The sequence below is a fragment of the Acartia tonsa genome, chromosome 7 (assembly GCF_053477335.1).
Source record: "Acartia tonsa isolate MP-2025a chromosome 7, ASM5347733v1, whole genome shotgun sequence".
Lineage (NCBI taxonomy): Eukaryota > Metazoa > Arthropoda > Copepoda > Calanoida > Acartiidae > Acartia > Acartia tonsa.
In genome coordinates this window covers 52,677,949-52,694,290 of record NC_137266.1, presented here as the reverse complement: position 1 = coordinate 52,694,290, position 16,342 = coordinate 52,677,949, and the positions used below count along the sequence as shown (strand labels likewise).

General features: G+C 34.0%; 1 protein-coding gene across 1 annotated transcript in view; it reads left to right on the top strand.

The window, feature by feature from the left end:
• Nucleotides 1-10,556: 10,556 nt before the first annotated feature.
• LOC145323986 (uncharacterized) overlaps nt 10,557-16,342 on the top strand; it is a 73,817-nt gene continuing 68,031 nt past the window's right edge. Inside the window, exons 1-9 of the mRNA XM_080166620.1 lie at nt 10,557-10,717; nt 11,085-11,274; nt 11,436-11,522; nt 11,768-11,833; nt 11,922-12,131; nt 12,414-12,663; nt 12,859-13,067; nt 13,219-13,335; nt 14,409-14,665. Of these exons, the coding sequence (XP_080022746.1) occupies nt 10,560-10,717; nt 11,085-11,274; nt 11,436-11,522; nt 11,768-11,833; nt 11,922-12,131; nt 12,414-12,663; nt 12,859-13,067; nt 13,219-13,335; nt 14,409-14,665 (1,544 nt within the window). The 5' untranslated portion in view covers nt 10,557-10,559. The remainder of the gene's footprint in view (nt 10,718-11,084; nt 11,275-11,435; nt 11,523-11,767; nt 11,834-11,921; nt 12,132-12,413; nt 12,664-12,858; nt 13,068-13,218; nt 13,336-14,408; nt 14,666-16,342) is intronic.

Below are 16,342 nucleotides of genomic sequence, written 5' to 3'. Positions count from 1 at the left end.
AATACATTATTTGCTCTAAAACATGTTAAGAAACGAGAAAGTTTCGTTGTGTAGCTTGCGGTGATTTGTTTTTTGGCATATCAGAAGAAACCCAGGGATCTAAAGGGATAAGACAATAGCCGATAAATTAAGGTTCATCCCCAATGATGATGCACAAAATTACCCATTATATAGATTATAATTAGTGATTGAAACGTTTGAACACTCAACTTAATGATCCAACCAATCAAAATTCAACAAAAGTCCCCAAATGTGTTAAGCAAACGATAAGAAAACTTTGGGGACAAGTGTAATAAACAGCCCAATGCCTCCTGCCTCAAAGCCTGCAAAACATTGACATTGGGCTCTTTATTACACTAGTCCCCAAAAAGTATTATAATAACGTTTTCTTATTCATTTGCTCAACAACTTTGTGGACTTTTATTGAATCTTTATTGGTTGGTTCATTAAGTTGAGTGTTCAAACGTTTCAACCACTAAACTTAATCTACAAAAGGGGTAATTATGTTTATCATCATTGGGGATGTACATCAATTTATCGGCCATTGTCTTATCCCTTCAGATCCTAGTCAATGTGTCGACAATATGTCAGCTATTGCCCTTTTTAAAAGCGAAGCTTTCCTATAATTAGGGTCGGTCCGTCCGTCCGTCCGAGATAAATAGCTTTTTTCGTTAATTTAGGCATGTTAGAATTGTCCTATATAATCGATTTCAAACTTTGCATGGTGATTCCTGTAGTAGTTAGGTACCTTTTAGAAAGCGTAGCAACTCTATAATCATTACTAGAATATCCGTGCGTCCATTTGAAACATGTTGATTTTTTACTTTTTTAACAATCAATTTTTATGTAATCTAATTATCCGATTGTTCTGATTTTTGGTATACTGATTCCTGGGACAACAAAGTACAATATTATAAGCAAAGCAACTCTATAATCAAGTGCTAAAAATGTCAGTATGTCCATAAACATTGTATATTTATCAAGCAGTTTTAACAAATTTACTCACAATTTTGCTTTGACTCTTATTCATTTACATTCTGATTATTCAGTTTTGACACTATACAAGTGTTAATGTCCGTTTGTCCTATCGTTTCAGTATTTTGCTTTTATGGATGTTGTCATCCTTGTTTATTAATACAACCTTTGTTGGAATTCCCCATCAAATATACCAAAAATGACTAGACATATTATAGGTGGTGTGTTACAGGAGAATCTTATAAAGAGATAAGACAATGGACGATAAATTGATTTACATTCCCAATGATGATAAATAAAATTACCATTCTGTAGATTGGTTGATAAGTTTAAACACTACTAATTAAAAAGCAACCAATCAAGATAACGTATTTAAAAAGTTTGGGTACCAGAATAATTTACAGTCCCTTAAAGGACAGCTATTCGCGGAAAATATTATATTCGTAGAAAAACAGGATATAATACGCGATGCTAGACATAATTTTTCAGTGTGGCTGAGAACCGGTTCTCTTCCACCGGATATTCATCGGTTTCGAAGCGAAATGAAAAATAATTGTCTAGATATCTAAATCGACATTATGTTTAACAATTTGACAAGGATGACAACAACCATAAAGACAAATCAGACGATTAGACAAACTAACATTAACCAATACAGATTAATCTAAAATCTAAAAATATAGGAATCAAGTTTTTGGACTTGATTATAGAGATGCTTCGCTTATAACATTGTACTTTGTTGTTCTAAGAACCAGTATTCCAAAATCAGATAATCGAAATTTGTTGTTGAAAAAAAATCTACATGTTTTCATGAACGTACTAACATTCTGGCAACGATTATAGAGTTTCTATTCTAAAACTTACCTAATTTCTTTAGAAATCACCATGCAAAGTTTGAAATTGATAGGATAATTCTAACCTGTTTAAATTAACGAAAGAGCTTACTTCCGTGACGGACGAACGGACGGACCTAACCTGATTATAGAAAAGCTTCGCTTTTTAGAATAATAAAACTTGGGAGTGCCCCAAATAAAAACCCTTCTTCAATATTCAGGGGTGAAGGGAGACTCTCATTCTTAGTAAAAAACTTTGGGTACTTTTGTCATTTATTGATTGGTTGGTACACAATGGTAGTATCCAAGATTTTAACCTACATATGAGGTAATTTTGTTTATCATAATTTGGGATGTTAGAGTCCATCATTTTGCAGTCAATTACCTTATCTTTATATTTCTGTCTATGACTAAGACTAACTCATTTAGTACTTTATATACATACTAGCGGCCATAGACGTCCAAGGGGGGTGGGGGGTAAGGGGTTGATTATCCCCCCCCCCCCCCAAGGGAATTTGATTTTTGGATTTTCAAATTTTACCCCCCCCCCCCCCCAAATAAAAAAGCTTTCCTCTATTATATAAAGATTACCTCACCCAAAATTTTTATTTTTAAATTTTTACTCCCCCCCCCCAAAAAAATAAAAAAGCTTGGACGCCCCTGCTAGCGGTTTTGTCCCTAGCCTCTAGGGGCTTTGCCCAAAGAGTTTATTCAAATGAAAAGATCAAAAATTAAGTACCTCTGGTGCTGCAACCATTAAATTTTAAATTATTTACCTCAAAAAAAGATAGGTGCTGCTACAGCCTACCTTGGGGTGGTTGAGGGTGTCCCACCAACCAAGAAAATAGCTTAAAACCACCAAAGAACCAGTAGGTATATTACCTGAAGAGCAAAATCCAATCGGTTAGGTTGTTACCGAGATCATAAGGGACGGACAGCCATCAAGCTAATTTATATCATAGATAAGTAACTGGATGTCTGTCTGTGTGAACTAAAGGATCTCGCTAACCGCTGAACCAATACGGTTCTGCTTTACAGAGCAGCTTCTTCTCGTAAGAAAGTTTATAACTATAACTGGGTGAGGGTACCACCACCCTCCCAAATGAAATCACACATAGAAAAAAATTATTCTTTATAAAATAAAAAATTAAAAGTAGGGGTAGGGGGGGTGTCACAAACCCTCCATCTCAAGTTCCCTTAGGTGTATGTAGGGTCGTAACTACTATTGCTATTAAAAATATGTATAAAAGCTGGCGCAGCCGTTAATTGTTGAAATGCAAACTTGATATTTTGAATTTCGTAATTGACAAATGCATATAAAAACACATTCTATGATTGAAGCTTCATTTAAGAAACAAGAAAGGAAGATTATCTAACATTCTCGTATTCATTCGAATCCAGTGGATAGGAACCGGTTCTCATCCATACGAAAAAACTATGTCTAGCACCGTATTATATCCAGCTTTCTACGAATATAGAAATATACAATCAAAAGATTAAAACCAGTTTTTTAGCCCGCGCCTTCGGCACCTCGGGGCTAAAAAACTTGTTTTAATCTTATAATTGTACAATCTATATCCGCGGAAAGCTGTTTATGATACGATGCGAGAAATAACTATTATTGCTTTAGAAAGTATTTAAGACGATTCCTATGACTAATAATCATCTACTTTTTTAGTAGAGAAGCTACTCAATAATTCGAAATGTCCGTCCGTCTGTCAGAGCCAGAAACTATGAACTCTGGCCGCAGAGCTCGGCCCCCTAGCCTAAGAGCTAACCTAACCTAAAATAGTTGTTTGTCGTTGTCAGGGGGGGGGGAGGCGGGGGAATACTCAAAATTGAATAAAAAAATTGGATCTACTGCAGTTCACGGTAAAATATTGCTGGTAACGAATATTGCTAAAAATCTATGAATTTTAAAGGCTGCTAGCTGCAAAACGGCTGAACGTAAAGACCATACCCGCACACCATTTTAAGCGGTATAAGAAGGCCTACAAATAATCTGGAATAGCCAAGATCCAATGATGCACAGGGAAAGCTTCACTGAAGAAAAAACGCGTAAAATAGGCCTTTTTCGTGTATTTCTCTGCACTGCGAGATAATTATGCATTATTGGTTCATGGCTATTCCAGACTATTTGTAGGCCTTCTTATGCTGCTTAAAACACTGTGCGGCATGATCTGTACGTTCAGCTGTTTGGCAGCTAGCAGCCTTTTAAATTAATAGATTTTTAGCAATATTCGTTACCAGCAATATTTTACCGTGAACTGCAGTAGATTCAAAAAATTTCTACGAGGATAACGCCGAATGTTGTCATCCTTGTTTTGTTTCTTTGTTAATATTAATACTATATTGTTCTTCGCTACTTTTGAATGTTTCATTTGCTAGTTTTGAATTAAAATATTTTTTTTCCTAGGTGCATCCCCTACCAAACATCCTAAAAATTGTTGAGGACCAGTCCACAAGATCTTAGCGTACATACAGACAAACATCCTGTTACTTTAGTATACAAGATGATGTCATGTAATAAAATTTACTAAGTATGCTAATAAAAATGAAATCATTAGTGAAACTTGATTAATCTAATCAATTATATGAATATTATGGAGTAGCTATGTATTTTTGGAAAGTCAAATGCATTTTGATGCTTGAAAAAAATGTTTGTATGCTTTTCAAAGCTTTCAGAAGTTTAGCATTTTAGGACTTTTTCTCTAGCGAAGAAAATAAACATCCTTACAATATTCCAGTATGGCTTCGAAACCGATTAATATCCGCTGGATTAGAACCGGTTTTAAGCCTTACTAAGAAATCATGTATCGTATCCTATTACAGGCAATTTTCTATGGGTAATAGAATAGAAATTATAAAATAAATGTCAGTTTTGTATATTTTTTTATTTTACCATCCGGTTTTAATTCATCGGATATCAATCGGTTTCTATTCTGATTCTAGATAATTTGTAAAAATGAAATAACAAGGATGACAACATCAATAAGTAGCGAAGCACAAAATCTATCATGAAGTAGACATAAGGACAAAGAAAAGAAAGAGAGAGGATATGCCAAAACTTAAAATCACGAAAATAAGATTTTTGTAAAAAAAAAAATAAGCAGTTAATAAGCTGCCTAAAAGCAGTCATACTATATACCATCAATCTTTTATACCTAAGGTTAATTATGTTAGAATAATATAAGCGAAGCATCTCTATACTCAAGTTCTAAAAATGAAAGTGTGTCCTTAAAAATGATCCCTTATATAAGCAGTTTTGCAACAAATTTACCTACAATTTTGTTTATACTTTAATACATTAATATTCTGATCATTCAGGTTTGACACTCTACAAGTGTTAATGTACATTTATTTTACATTTTCAGAGCTTTTCTTTTATGGATGTTATCATCCTTGTTAAGATATCATATCATGTTGTTTTTTAACCTGAAAAATATGACTTATGATAATCTACGATACAAAGTAGCTTAATGTCTATCCGTCCGTCCGTCTGTCTGTCCCTTACAATCTCGGCAACCACTGAACCCATTGGATTCTACTCCTCTTGGAATATACCTACTGGTCCTGTGGTGGTTTTAGGCTATTTTATAGGGGAGTGCAACACCCCAACCCCCCAACCTCAAAAAAAACCAAAAAAATCACCCCCAATTCATTTTTTTAAAGAATCTTTTTCGAAAATTTGCGACCCATTTGTATTTTTTTTCGGCTGGGTAGGTAATAGAATATGTTTAGATTCCCCATGCTCAACTCAACTCATGCATGCTCATTTGAATTACCTATTAGGGCAAAGCCTCTAGAGGCTGGGGGCAAAGCCGCTAGTGTATTTGAAACTATAATTCCACATAATTGAAGATAAGAAATAATAAAATATGTCACGTTGTGTTTTGTTTGCTTTTTTAACCTGAAAATATGACCTACTAGAGTTGGGCTCGATATAATTATCTCGCTATTGGCTAGGTTTATTCAATGATTTATTTACTTTCTTTTGGTTATCTGAATTCTGACTTTTAACCCTATTCTTCCATTATCTTCTCCCTGACGTTTTCTTTCTTTAACCCTTTACAGTCGGGCCCCTTGCTTTACCTTAATCGGTCGGGGGGGGGGGGGGGGGGCGTTCAACGCCCCCCCTAATTATCTCAGTTCCTCTTAGAGCTAGAGGGCTAAATTGTGCAAGTCCCCTGTTTGATAATGAATTTCCGACCTTTTATAAGTCTAAGTCAATTTTCGCTTCCTTCACTCTTTTATTTAACAACCTTTGTTTTTAGGTCTTTTTTTATTTAAAAATTTCAAACGGCTGTAATTTTCTTATTTTTGAAGCTAGAAGAAAAATTTTTTCCCAGAAAATGTTTATTTTTATGTAAATTTTACATTAGAAATATCAAAATATAAATTTCAGCGGCCGCAGCTGTACTTGGCAGCTGCCAACCGCCGCAGTCGGCGGGAAAACGGCGGCGGATCTTCATGAAATTTTAATACGTTATGTAGACATGTAAGAAAAGCTTAAGTTTAAAATTTGAAGTCTCTAAGTCAAAAATTGTGGCCACAGGAGTCTTTTAAAGATTTCTGGAGACCTGGAGGATCAGGACCTGCAGGATCATACCTGGAACCTGAAATTGACTTGAACACCTGTATTTCATATAAGGATGTACTACTAGAGGATTTTTTAGTATTTTGGTATGATAAAATGCTTTTTTTTAGTCAAAAAAATATTTTTGCTCTTTACCTGGATGACCCTGCCAGGTTTGCTGGCATCCTGTGCCCGCCAGGATGGAGATATTCAAAAAATTCCAACTCTCAGTTGTGTGTCATACCCATTCTTAAAAAGTCAAGCAGTTTGGGCTCTTTATCTTTCACACACAGAAAATGAGATAGAAAAAACCGGATGGGGGGGCGTTCAACGCCCCCCCCCCCCCCCCCCGACCATTAAGGGTTAAACTATTTTAGGATCTTAATATTTTTTTATTTCAAATAATTGTCCTGAAAGGGTTAAAATGTTTGGTTAACTGTTAAATTTTAGTTCAATATCTGACCACATTGCTTGGAAAACTTGAGCTCATATATAGACATTTATTTCCTATATAGATCTGTCATGGATCTTGATGCAATAAATCAGGCCGTTTTGTAAATGTTAAAAATTAAAAGATTTCACTAAATAAAAGTAATCACAAATATACTTAGTAAATGATTAAAATTTATGTAAGTTATCATTATACTAGCGACTTCGCCCCTAGCCTCTAGGGGTATTGCCCCATGAGGTAATTTAAAAAAAAAGATAAAAAAAAGTAGTTTCCCAAAAAACAATTTTTTTTGGGGGGGTGGGGGATTTTTATTTTTGCGGGGATTCAGGGTATCCCCCCAAGAAAATAGTTTAAAACCACCACAGGACCAATAGGTATATACCCTGAAGGGTAGAATCCTATCTGTTCAGTGGTTACCGAGATCTTTAGGGACAGACAGACCAACCTTCCAAAAGTAATTGTCCCTGGAAAAAAATCAACAACCCCCATCCAAAAAAAAATGATTTCACTTTTTCAAACTGAAATTTAAAAATGGGGGTTGTTCGACTCTTCCAGCCTATCCCCCCCCCCCAAAAAAAAATAAACTTCCCTGAAGTGCCCCTAGAGGCCTAGTAATTACATACACTCATTAAAGATAGGAAATATTTTATAAAGTCACGTTGATTTTTGTTTGTTTTTTTAACCTGAAAAATGTGTCCTTTGATAACTGTATTTGCATTTAAAGTTATATAAAATATTTGTTTTTAAAACTATAATTCTATACACTAGGAATATAAGATAAACAAGGATGACAACATTTATAAAAGCGAAGCTCTAAAACGTTAGGACAAACGAACATTAACACTTGTAAAGAACTTGATAATGGAGATGCTTCGTTTATAACATTATTCTTAGTTGTTCTAGGAATTAGTATTCCAAATATCAGATCAATCGGATAATTCAATCACATACAAATTTGTTGTTAAAAAAAGATAAAAATCAACACATTCAAAATGGACGTACTGACATTCTGGTAACGATTATAGAGTTGCTACGATTTGTAAATCGTACCTAACTACTACAGAAATCACCATCCAAAGTTTGAAATCGATAGGACAATTCTAACATGCCTAAATTAACGAAAAAAGATATCCGATCTAGACATACGGACGGTACGTCCCTAATTATAGAAAAGCTTCGCTTTAAAAAAAAGTCACGTTGATTTTTGTTTGCTTTTCTTAATGTGACCTAAGATAAAAAAATATAATCTCTCTGTTTATGTGTTTGCCTTGAAAATGGAGGTGGTGAACCCCCCCCCCCCCCTCCCCCCACTTTGAGTGCTTATAGGGGCGTAGTTAAAATTAGCAGGATGTCTCACTGTTCTGGTACTGACTGTAGTTTAAGATCTCGCAAAATGCCAGACCAACACATGGTTCCCTTTTACAGTGAAACTTATTATTGATCTAGGTAGTCCTTATAGTAAAGTAACAAGATGTGTGTCTGTGTGTTTGTACCGAAGGATCTCGCTAACCACTGAACCGATCGGGTTCTCCTTAACAGGGTAGCTTCTCATAGGTCCCGGGAAAGTTTATAACTATTTTTTGGGGGGGTGGGACACCCCCAACCTCCCCAAAAATTAAAAATGCCACCCCTCCCCAAAAAAAAATTATTACACCCCCCAAAATATTTTTAACTTTTTTCTTTTAAAAACTAATATAAGAAATTGGGTTATCAAATTAGACTCCCCCATCCTCAAGTGCCCCTAAAGGCGTAGCCGCTAGTCCTTATAATAAAGTAACAGGATGTTTGTCTGTGTGTTTGTATGTTTGTACTGAAGGATCTCGCTAACCGCTGAACCGATCGGATTCTCCTTAACAGGGTAGCTTCTCATAGGTCCGTGGAAGGTTTATAACTATTTTGGGGGAGGATACCACCTCCCCAATCCAATTTTTTCTTTTCTTTTTCTTTTAAAATCTAAAATAACAAATTGGGTTATCAAATTCGACTCTCCCTTCCTCAAGTGCCCCTAAAAGCCTTTAGGGGCGTAGCCGCTAGTCCTTAAAATAAAGTAACAGTATGTGTGTTTATCTGTCTGTTTGTATGGAAGGGTCTCCCTAACCGCTGAACCCATCGGGTTCTCCTTAACAGGGTAGCTTCTCATAGATCCTGGGAAGGTTTGTAACTATTTTGGGGGAGGATACCACCACCCTCCCAAGAAAAATCGCCCCAAGAAACCCCCCCCCCCCAATTTTTCCTTTTAAAATCTAAAATAATTTAATGGGTTTGTGACGTTTTACAGGTTATCAAATTCGACTCTTCCCTCCTCAAGCACCCCTAGAGGCCTCTAGCGGCGTAGCCGCAAGTTGTTATAATTTTTCATACTAGCTCCTAAACAGATAGAAGGACCTTTTTCTGTTAGCCACCTCTTTTATGACTCCCACTAAATCTAAAACACCTTTACACCCCCCTTGAATACCGCCATTCATTTTATAAAATTTTCTTATCTTCCTCAAATAAAAAGAAATGTTAATGCTTTTAAAGTTCAGTTGTTGGGTATGTGGTCTTATTCAAACGTCATTTTTAAATTTAATTCTAACAAATTGATCAACATTTGTAAAAGTAGACTATAATTTCTAAAGATATTTTAGTTAAAAATATAACATTTTTTTAACAAAATTTTATAATACTATAATACATATTAATATTTTACTGACTTTTCATAGCACCCCCTCCCCTCTAAGATTTTTTCTCTTCAAACGTAATTATTCTATTTAGTTCACATTAATTAACATTCAGTTTTAACATTTTCTGACTTTGTATTTTTACAATTTTTTTTAAAATTAATTATGTCATTTAGACCAAAATAAATTTCAAAAAAAGAAGTATGTAATAAAATACTTTTGAACTCAGAACTTGTAATTTGGTTTACTAAAACATAATTTATTTGACAGTAAAGGTTTTCCCTTCTTCATATTGGATTTTTTAGAACCCTCCAAATTGGCAATATGTGTAAAGTTTGCTCTGGTGAAAACTCATAAGAAAGGTGTAAACAATTGGGGGTTTTCATCTATATTGGCCTCAGTTTTTAAGTAAATTTTTTTTAGTGTTTTTATCGTCATTTGTATGTTTCTTGGGACTTCTTAAACAATAGTTTCCAAAAAGTTTGTCATTCCATCCGTTCATAACCAATTTTTTTATTGTAGTGCCTAAATTTGGAGTGCCTCAGGGTTGTTTATTTGGATTTGCAAGTCTGGGTTCTTAAAAAAAACCACAATGCTCTTCCATCACTCTATTGACCCTAGATGGAGACAGAATACCTAAAATAAACATCTTGCAAAAATTTGTTGAAGAAAATATTAATGACTTCTCTTTGGGTTTACTTCACAAATTGAAAAATCATATGAATTTGGATGATAAGTTTAATGAAATTGTTATACTTGATTAATACCTCTGTAGAGCCATACCTGTCCATTAGCTCCCATTGACAGTCAGTGTAGACACCCAATCATTTGATTGCACAAACTGATTCTGTTTTAACCAAAGACATCCCCCCTAACACTTCTTATATTATTTTAAGTTGCACTTCTGACATAGCAGCTATAGGTACAACCTTTACCATTCTTATGTATGAAGCACTTTCATCTGATAATCAAATCCATGAACCTCCCAACTGTGAACGGATGTGTTTGGTTTTTCACCATAGTGTAAGGTTACACATAATTGTGATATATTTTTCAGAGTGAAAATGGAGGAAGAGGAAGGATTGAAGCTAGCCCAAGATATTTTTGGCACTGCCAAAGAATTGTCTGGCTTGTCCTCCACTGTTGGACGTTGCATTGATTCAATCAATTCAAAAAGACCACAGATAGCTCAAGGTCTTGGAGTTGCTGCCAAAATTTGCACGTAAGTTGATATTTTTAAGTTTAAGACTAGCGGATATGCTTCTAGAGGCCTCTAGGGACACATAAAATTGTTTCAATCTATTTAAAATCAGGTATTTACTAAACATTGGGGAGAATTTGGGAAATAGTTTTAAAAGGAAAAAAAATTGTGGAATGAATTTTTTCTAGGGACGATTTCTCTTGGGACCCTCTTCAAAAATATATATAAACCTTTCCAGCACCTTGAAGATAAATTGTAAAGGAAAACCATATTGGTTCAGTGGTTTGCAAGATCCTTTGGTACACATGCAAAGACACACAGTTAGACAAAGATCCCATTACATTTATATAAGAATTGACTATGATATTAATATAAACACATGTTTCAGTATTGTTGGAGGAGTTTCTGGATTCTTTCCTCTCACAATATTGGGGGTCTGTTTGGCTGGTACTTCAGCCATTTTGGATCAGGATACCGCCAGAGACAGTAGGACAAATGAGCTACAGAGTGTTAACACAAAACTGGTATCTATGAAAGATACTGTTGAAGCTGTTAGAGAAGGAATTGCAAAATTAGATGTATGTATATTTATATTTCATATTCATATTAAAAATTAAAGTTATTAATAAGTTGATGAGATTAAGGCCAAGCATATTGATCATTATGAGAGGATTTAAAAACTAAAACTCTTTAATGTGTTTTGTTTCACAAGCTGGCTTAATCTTTTGTTCATATTTAGGTTAAAACTGACCAGGTTCTTGAAAACACTGAAGAAATTTTGGATTACTTGAGGGTTGATATCAGTTCCAAGCTCTCCTCCATAGAGGTTTGTACAAAGATATCATTTATATAAAACTAATTACAGATTTTAGCTGGATTGTTATTATTTGTTTCTATTTCTAAACTTAAAAACTATTGATATTTATATATTGAAAAGTTGATTTCTTTTTGTTTATTTTGACATATTTAATTTACAATTAAATATATGTTTGATATGTTAGAGCAGATAAAAACTGTTCTCTTTCAAAACAAGATTGATTATATTCTAGAACTAATTGTTCTATTATTTAGGACAAGACTAACAGTATCCTAGACCTACTGGAAGGCGATATTAGTACTAAGCTCACCTCTATAGAGGTTTGTTATATTTTCATAGCCAAGTTAGATTTTTTAAATTTACTGAAAACTGAAAATGTTAAAAAGTACTAAATTATATAAAATTTAGGGTAAAGCAGATGGAATTCTAGAAATTCTCAAAGAAATGACCCATAAGAAAGGATTAAAGAGCATACAATTTCATTACAAAAAGATGATGGAGAAAAAAAATAAGAAACTGTGGGCAAAACGATTCAATTTTTTTCAAGTTGAAACTTATTCAAGTGATTTTGAAAGTAGCAATCTGAAAGCAATCTTTGAGTATTACAACAAAAACAAGGAATGTTCATTTAGTTAATTATCGTAAATTTCAAGTAAATATTTAATAAGATCTTGGTTGCACTGCAAATGATTATTTAAGTTATGTCAGGAATTTCTTAACAAGATTTCATTAACTAACATGTAATTATGGGTGTGTTAAATTGTTTGTATTTATATAAACTATAGGATGTAGTTTGGTCTACTGGCAGGGGCTAGACATAAATAATACATCTGAGAAGGTTCCAAAAAAAGACATCTAAATTATCTTATTAACATAATTGAACTAAATTATAATAATCAGTGCACTGAAGAGTTTAGAGAACTTCATTCTCTTATTCTAACAACAAGGATCATGTACTTAGAAATGAGGATCACTTACTATCAAAATCATGAGGACTATAACAAAGATATCACAGAATTAGAAAATCATATCTTTGAAGAACTAGAAGATTTCATTAGAGATGTTCAAATTTTAAAGGAGGTTGTTACAGCTTCATTTCCTTTTTTTTACATCTCTAGTTCTTTTCCTGATGATTCAACATTTCTAAGAGGTAAATGCAATTAAAGTTTATCTTTTTTTATACTTTACATTATTTTATAAGATCAATAAGATTACATTCATTAGACTTTTTAAATAAATTATGCTTAGATAAAATTGTTAAAATTATAGCTTATTTTGTTTACAATGTTTATTTGGATTGCTATCATGAATGCTTTACAAATTAATAAAATGATTTTATTTTCAGTATTTGAAAGGGAATTTCCAGGTCTGAACGAGAAAGACAAAAGAATGAGAATATGGTTTGGTGCACAGTATTCTTCCTTGTCTAAGGGAATAGAAGAAAGTATTCCTATGCTCAATTTTTTGGACAACACTTCTGGACCAAACCCTTTATCTGTCCTTAACCAATGCTATAGGCAAATTGGTGTTGTTTTATTGAAAGACAGACTTAAGGTCAGTAAATGCAGTATTTAAAACTATTATTTTTTTATACATATGATATTTAGAAGTTACAAAGGAATTTACAATTCTCAATTAGCTCCCAACTAGAAGGATATTCTTTGTTATTTGGTTTTGAAATTTCTAATTTTCATATTCTTTTAAGGGATCAGAAAAGAAATCTAAGGATTTCCTGGAGTTTATGCAAGAGGATAGAGATTCCTTCACTGCTGAGGCAGCTGCTAGCTTCGACAGGCTCAAGGCAAAACAAGACAAAATACAGGTTTGGATTATTTTTAATTTCTGCTGTGATTTTTAAATTAACAAATAAGCATTTGTTTAGAAATGCTGTACACTGTAACTTATACTAGCTGCTTCGCCCCTAGCCTCTAGGGGCTTCACCCCAAGAGGTTTGATCAACCTAATTTTTCATATCTTAGATTTAAAAAGTAAAAGTAAAGCAAAATTTTTTGGAGGGGGGGAAATTTTTTTTTTTTTTGGAAGGGGTATATTTTTCATTTTTTTACGGGGGGGGGGTTGTTGGGAGTGGATACAAAACCGCGACAAACAAAACCGCGACAGTTACAAAACCGCAACATTACAAAACTGCGACAATAACAAAACCACGACATTACAAAACCGCGAAAATTACAAAACCACGACATTACAAAACCGCGACAGTTACAAAAATATAACTATAAAAGTCTTAATGCTAGAAGGTCATGGCCGCAAAGTTCGGCCCCTTGGCCTGCCTAGCCACGGGCGCTCGGTCCCCTTGCCTATAACCTAACCTAACCTATGTATGAATGTTTAATGTACATTAATTTATTTATAGTTTAGAATTTCGTGGATTTTACAAAAAGTGGTTGGTAGATTTTTTCAAATTTTTAATATTTTTTACAATATTTAGGTAATGTTAGGTTAGGTTATAGGCAAGGGGGCCGAGCGCCCGCGGCTAGGCAGACCAGGGGGCCGAGTGCTGCGGCCATGACCTTCTAGCATTAAGACTTTTTGAATGTTGGTCATTTGTAATGTCGTGGTTTTGTAACATTTGCAGTTTTGTTACATTCGCGGTTTTGTAATGTCGCGGTTTTGTAATGTCGTGGTTTTGTTATTGTCGCAGTTTTGTAATGTTGCGGTTTTGTTATTGTCGCGGTTTTGTTTGTCGCGGTTTTGAATCCACTCCGGTTGTTGGGGTGTCCCACCCCCAAGAAAATACCTTAAACCCATCCCAGAAGCAATAGGTATATTCCCTGAAGAGTAGAGCCCAATCGGTTCAGTGGTTACTGAGATCTTAAGCTTCAGATAGATAGACATCATACTACTTTGTATTATTGATGATTTTTCTATTTCTAGTCTGCTCTGAATACAACTCTGAGATTGTTCCAACAACTTTGGCCATTTTCAAACTTCAAGTGGATCTTGGACAAAGCAGAGGGATTAATATCACAATCTGATAAGTTACCTTTATGGGCTTCCAAGTTCCATCGTGGTCTATCAGACTTCGATGTCAAAAATTCTGATTTCAAAGAATATCAGATTAAAGAATTCCTGAGAAATGTTTACAGCAAGAAATGTGACAACTCATTAGAACCACTGGATCATGCTCACAGGTAAGATTAGTAAATACAAATTTCCATGAATACAGATTAGAATAAAACTAATAATAGATAATAAACTTAATTAAGATTAGAATAAAACAGTATTTTGGAATAGAATAAGTACAATAAAAAACTGGAAAAATAAGTTGGATATTTTATATACCAAAGAATGATATTACTCAAAGTTATATCAGTCTTTAATATCAAGTTCAATTTTTAAGGTTTCTGATCTATGTGAGAGCGCTCTACTGTCTCCTGAAGCTGACCTACATGGCACATGTCCCTAAGAAACTCCTGGAGGAGCTACCTGGCTTTAATCCTGTTGAAGAGGCCCTTGAAGAAATAGAAGCCACAGAGTTGTGTGTGAGGAAATTTACTGATGTTTGTAATTCAGTGCTTTCAGGTAGGAATCATTTAAATTTAATAATTTTAGATCATGTGTAAGGCTTTTAAAATGAGTTAGTGATTAGAATATCAATGAATATCAATTAGTGCTAAAAAGTACTTGTTCTTGGCAGGTTTTTTTGGTTTCTCTTGAAAAAATTTCTTCTATTTTGCAATTTACTGTTTCAGACTGTATAGGACTATTTTGATGTGTATTGCTTGAAACTCATTAAATTAAAAGAAAATTATCTCTTTAAATTAAGTTTTAATTTCAATTTTAGGCTATATCTGCTTCTGGCTTTCTTTATAAGATTTTTAACTAAACGAAATAAATTCCATTTTATAGGATTTTTTGAAGCTGCTTTGACTGCCAAGCCTGAATGGAAACCTCATCTATGTAAGTATCTTTAGACATCCTATTTTATAAAGTAGTAAGCGTTTTTTGTCTGTCCCAAAGGATCTTGCTAACCACTGAACCTGTAAGGTTCTCCTTTACAGTGAAGCTTCCTATAGGTCCTGGGAAGTTTTTAAACTATTTTTGTGGAGGGTGTCTTCATCCCTCTCCTCCCCCCCCAAAAAAAAAAAAAAAATATTTTTTACTCTTTTGAAACTCAAGTTTAAAATGGGATTAATTTCCCCCTCTTACCTTAAGTGCCCCTATAGGCTTCTAGGGGGCGTAGCCGCTAGTTTGTATATAAAGAAATTCATTTTCTAATCACCTTTAGAGATATACAGATTAACCAAAAATGTCCTGTTATCAAAAACATCACAGATATGTGGCTTAATTTCGCAGCTTTTTGAGTGAAAATAATTAAAACTAGATATCAGTATATTTTTGTCTATATCTGTTATGATCTAAGATCAGCAAGATCTCATTAACTGCTGGACCATAACATTGGCATTTTTAAATTATTCATTTGCTGAAGACATAAATTACAACACCTCTAAGAAAATTCACTAAAGTCCCAGAAAAATAAATTATGCCTTCAGTGTTTCTTAAATAGTTACAAATAAAATAATGAATAAGGATAACAACATCCATAAATACAAAGCTCAACAAATCAGACAGACAAATAAAAACTGACTGATTCTGAGAAAACCTAGAATTATTTCAAAAATCAGTGTAAATATGCTTTTAAAAAATCTTGTTACAAGCATTAATTCAACTTTTAGGAGGGTTAAAGGTACCCCCCCTCCAAAAAAAAAAAAAAATTTCCCCAAGAGGTAAAATTTACATTGAGAAAGGGGGGGGGGGGAGGCAGAGTAAAACCCATATTACAGGTTTTAAACTGTAAGACAAAGTGC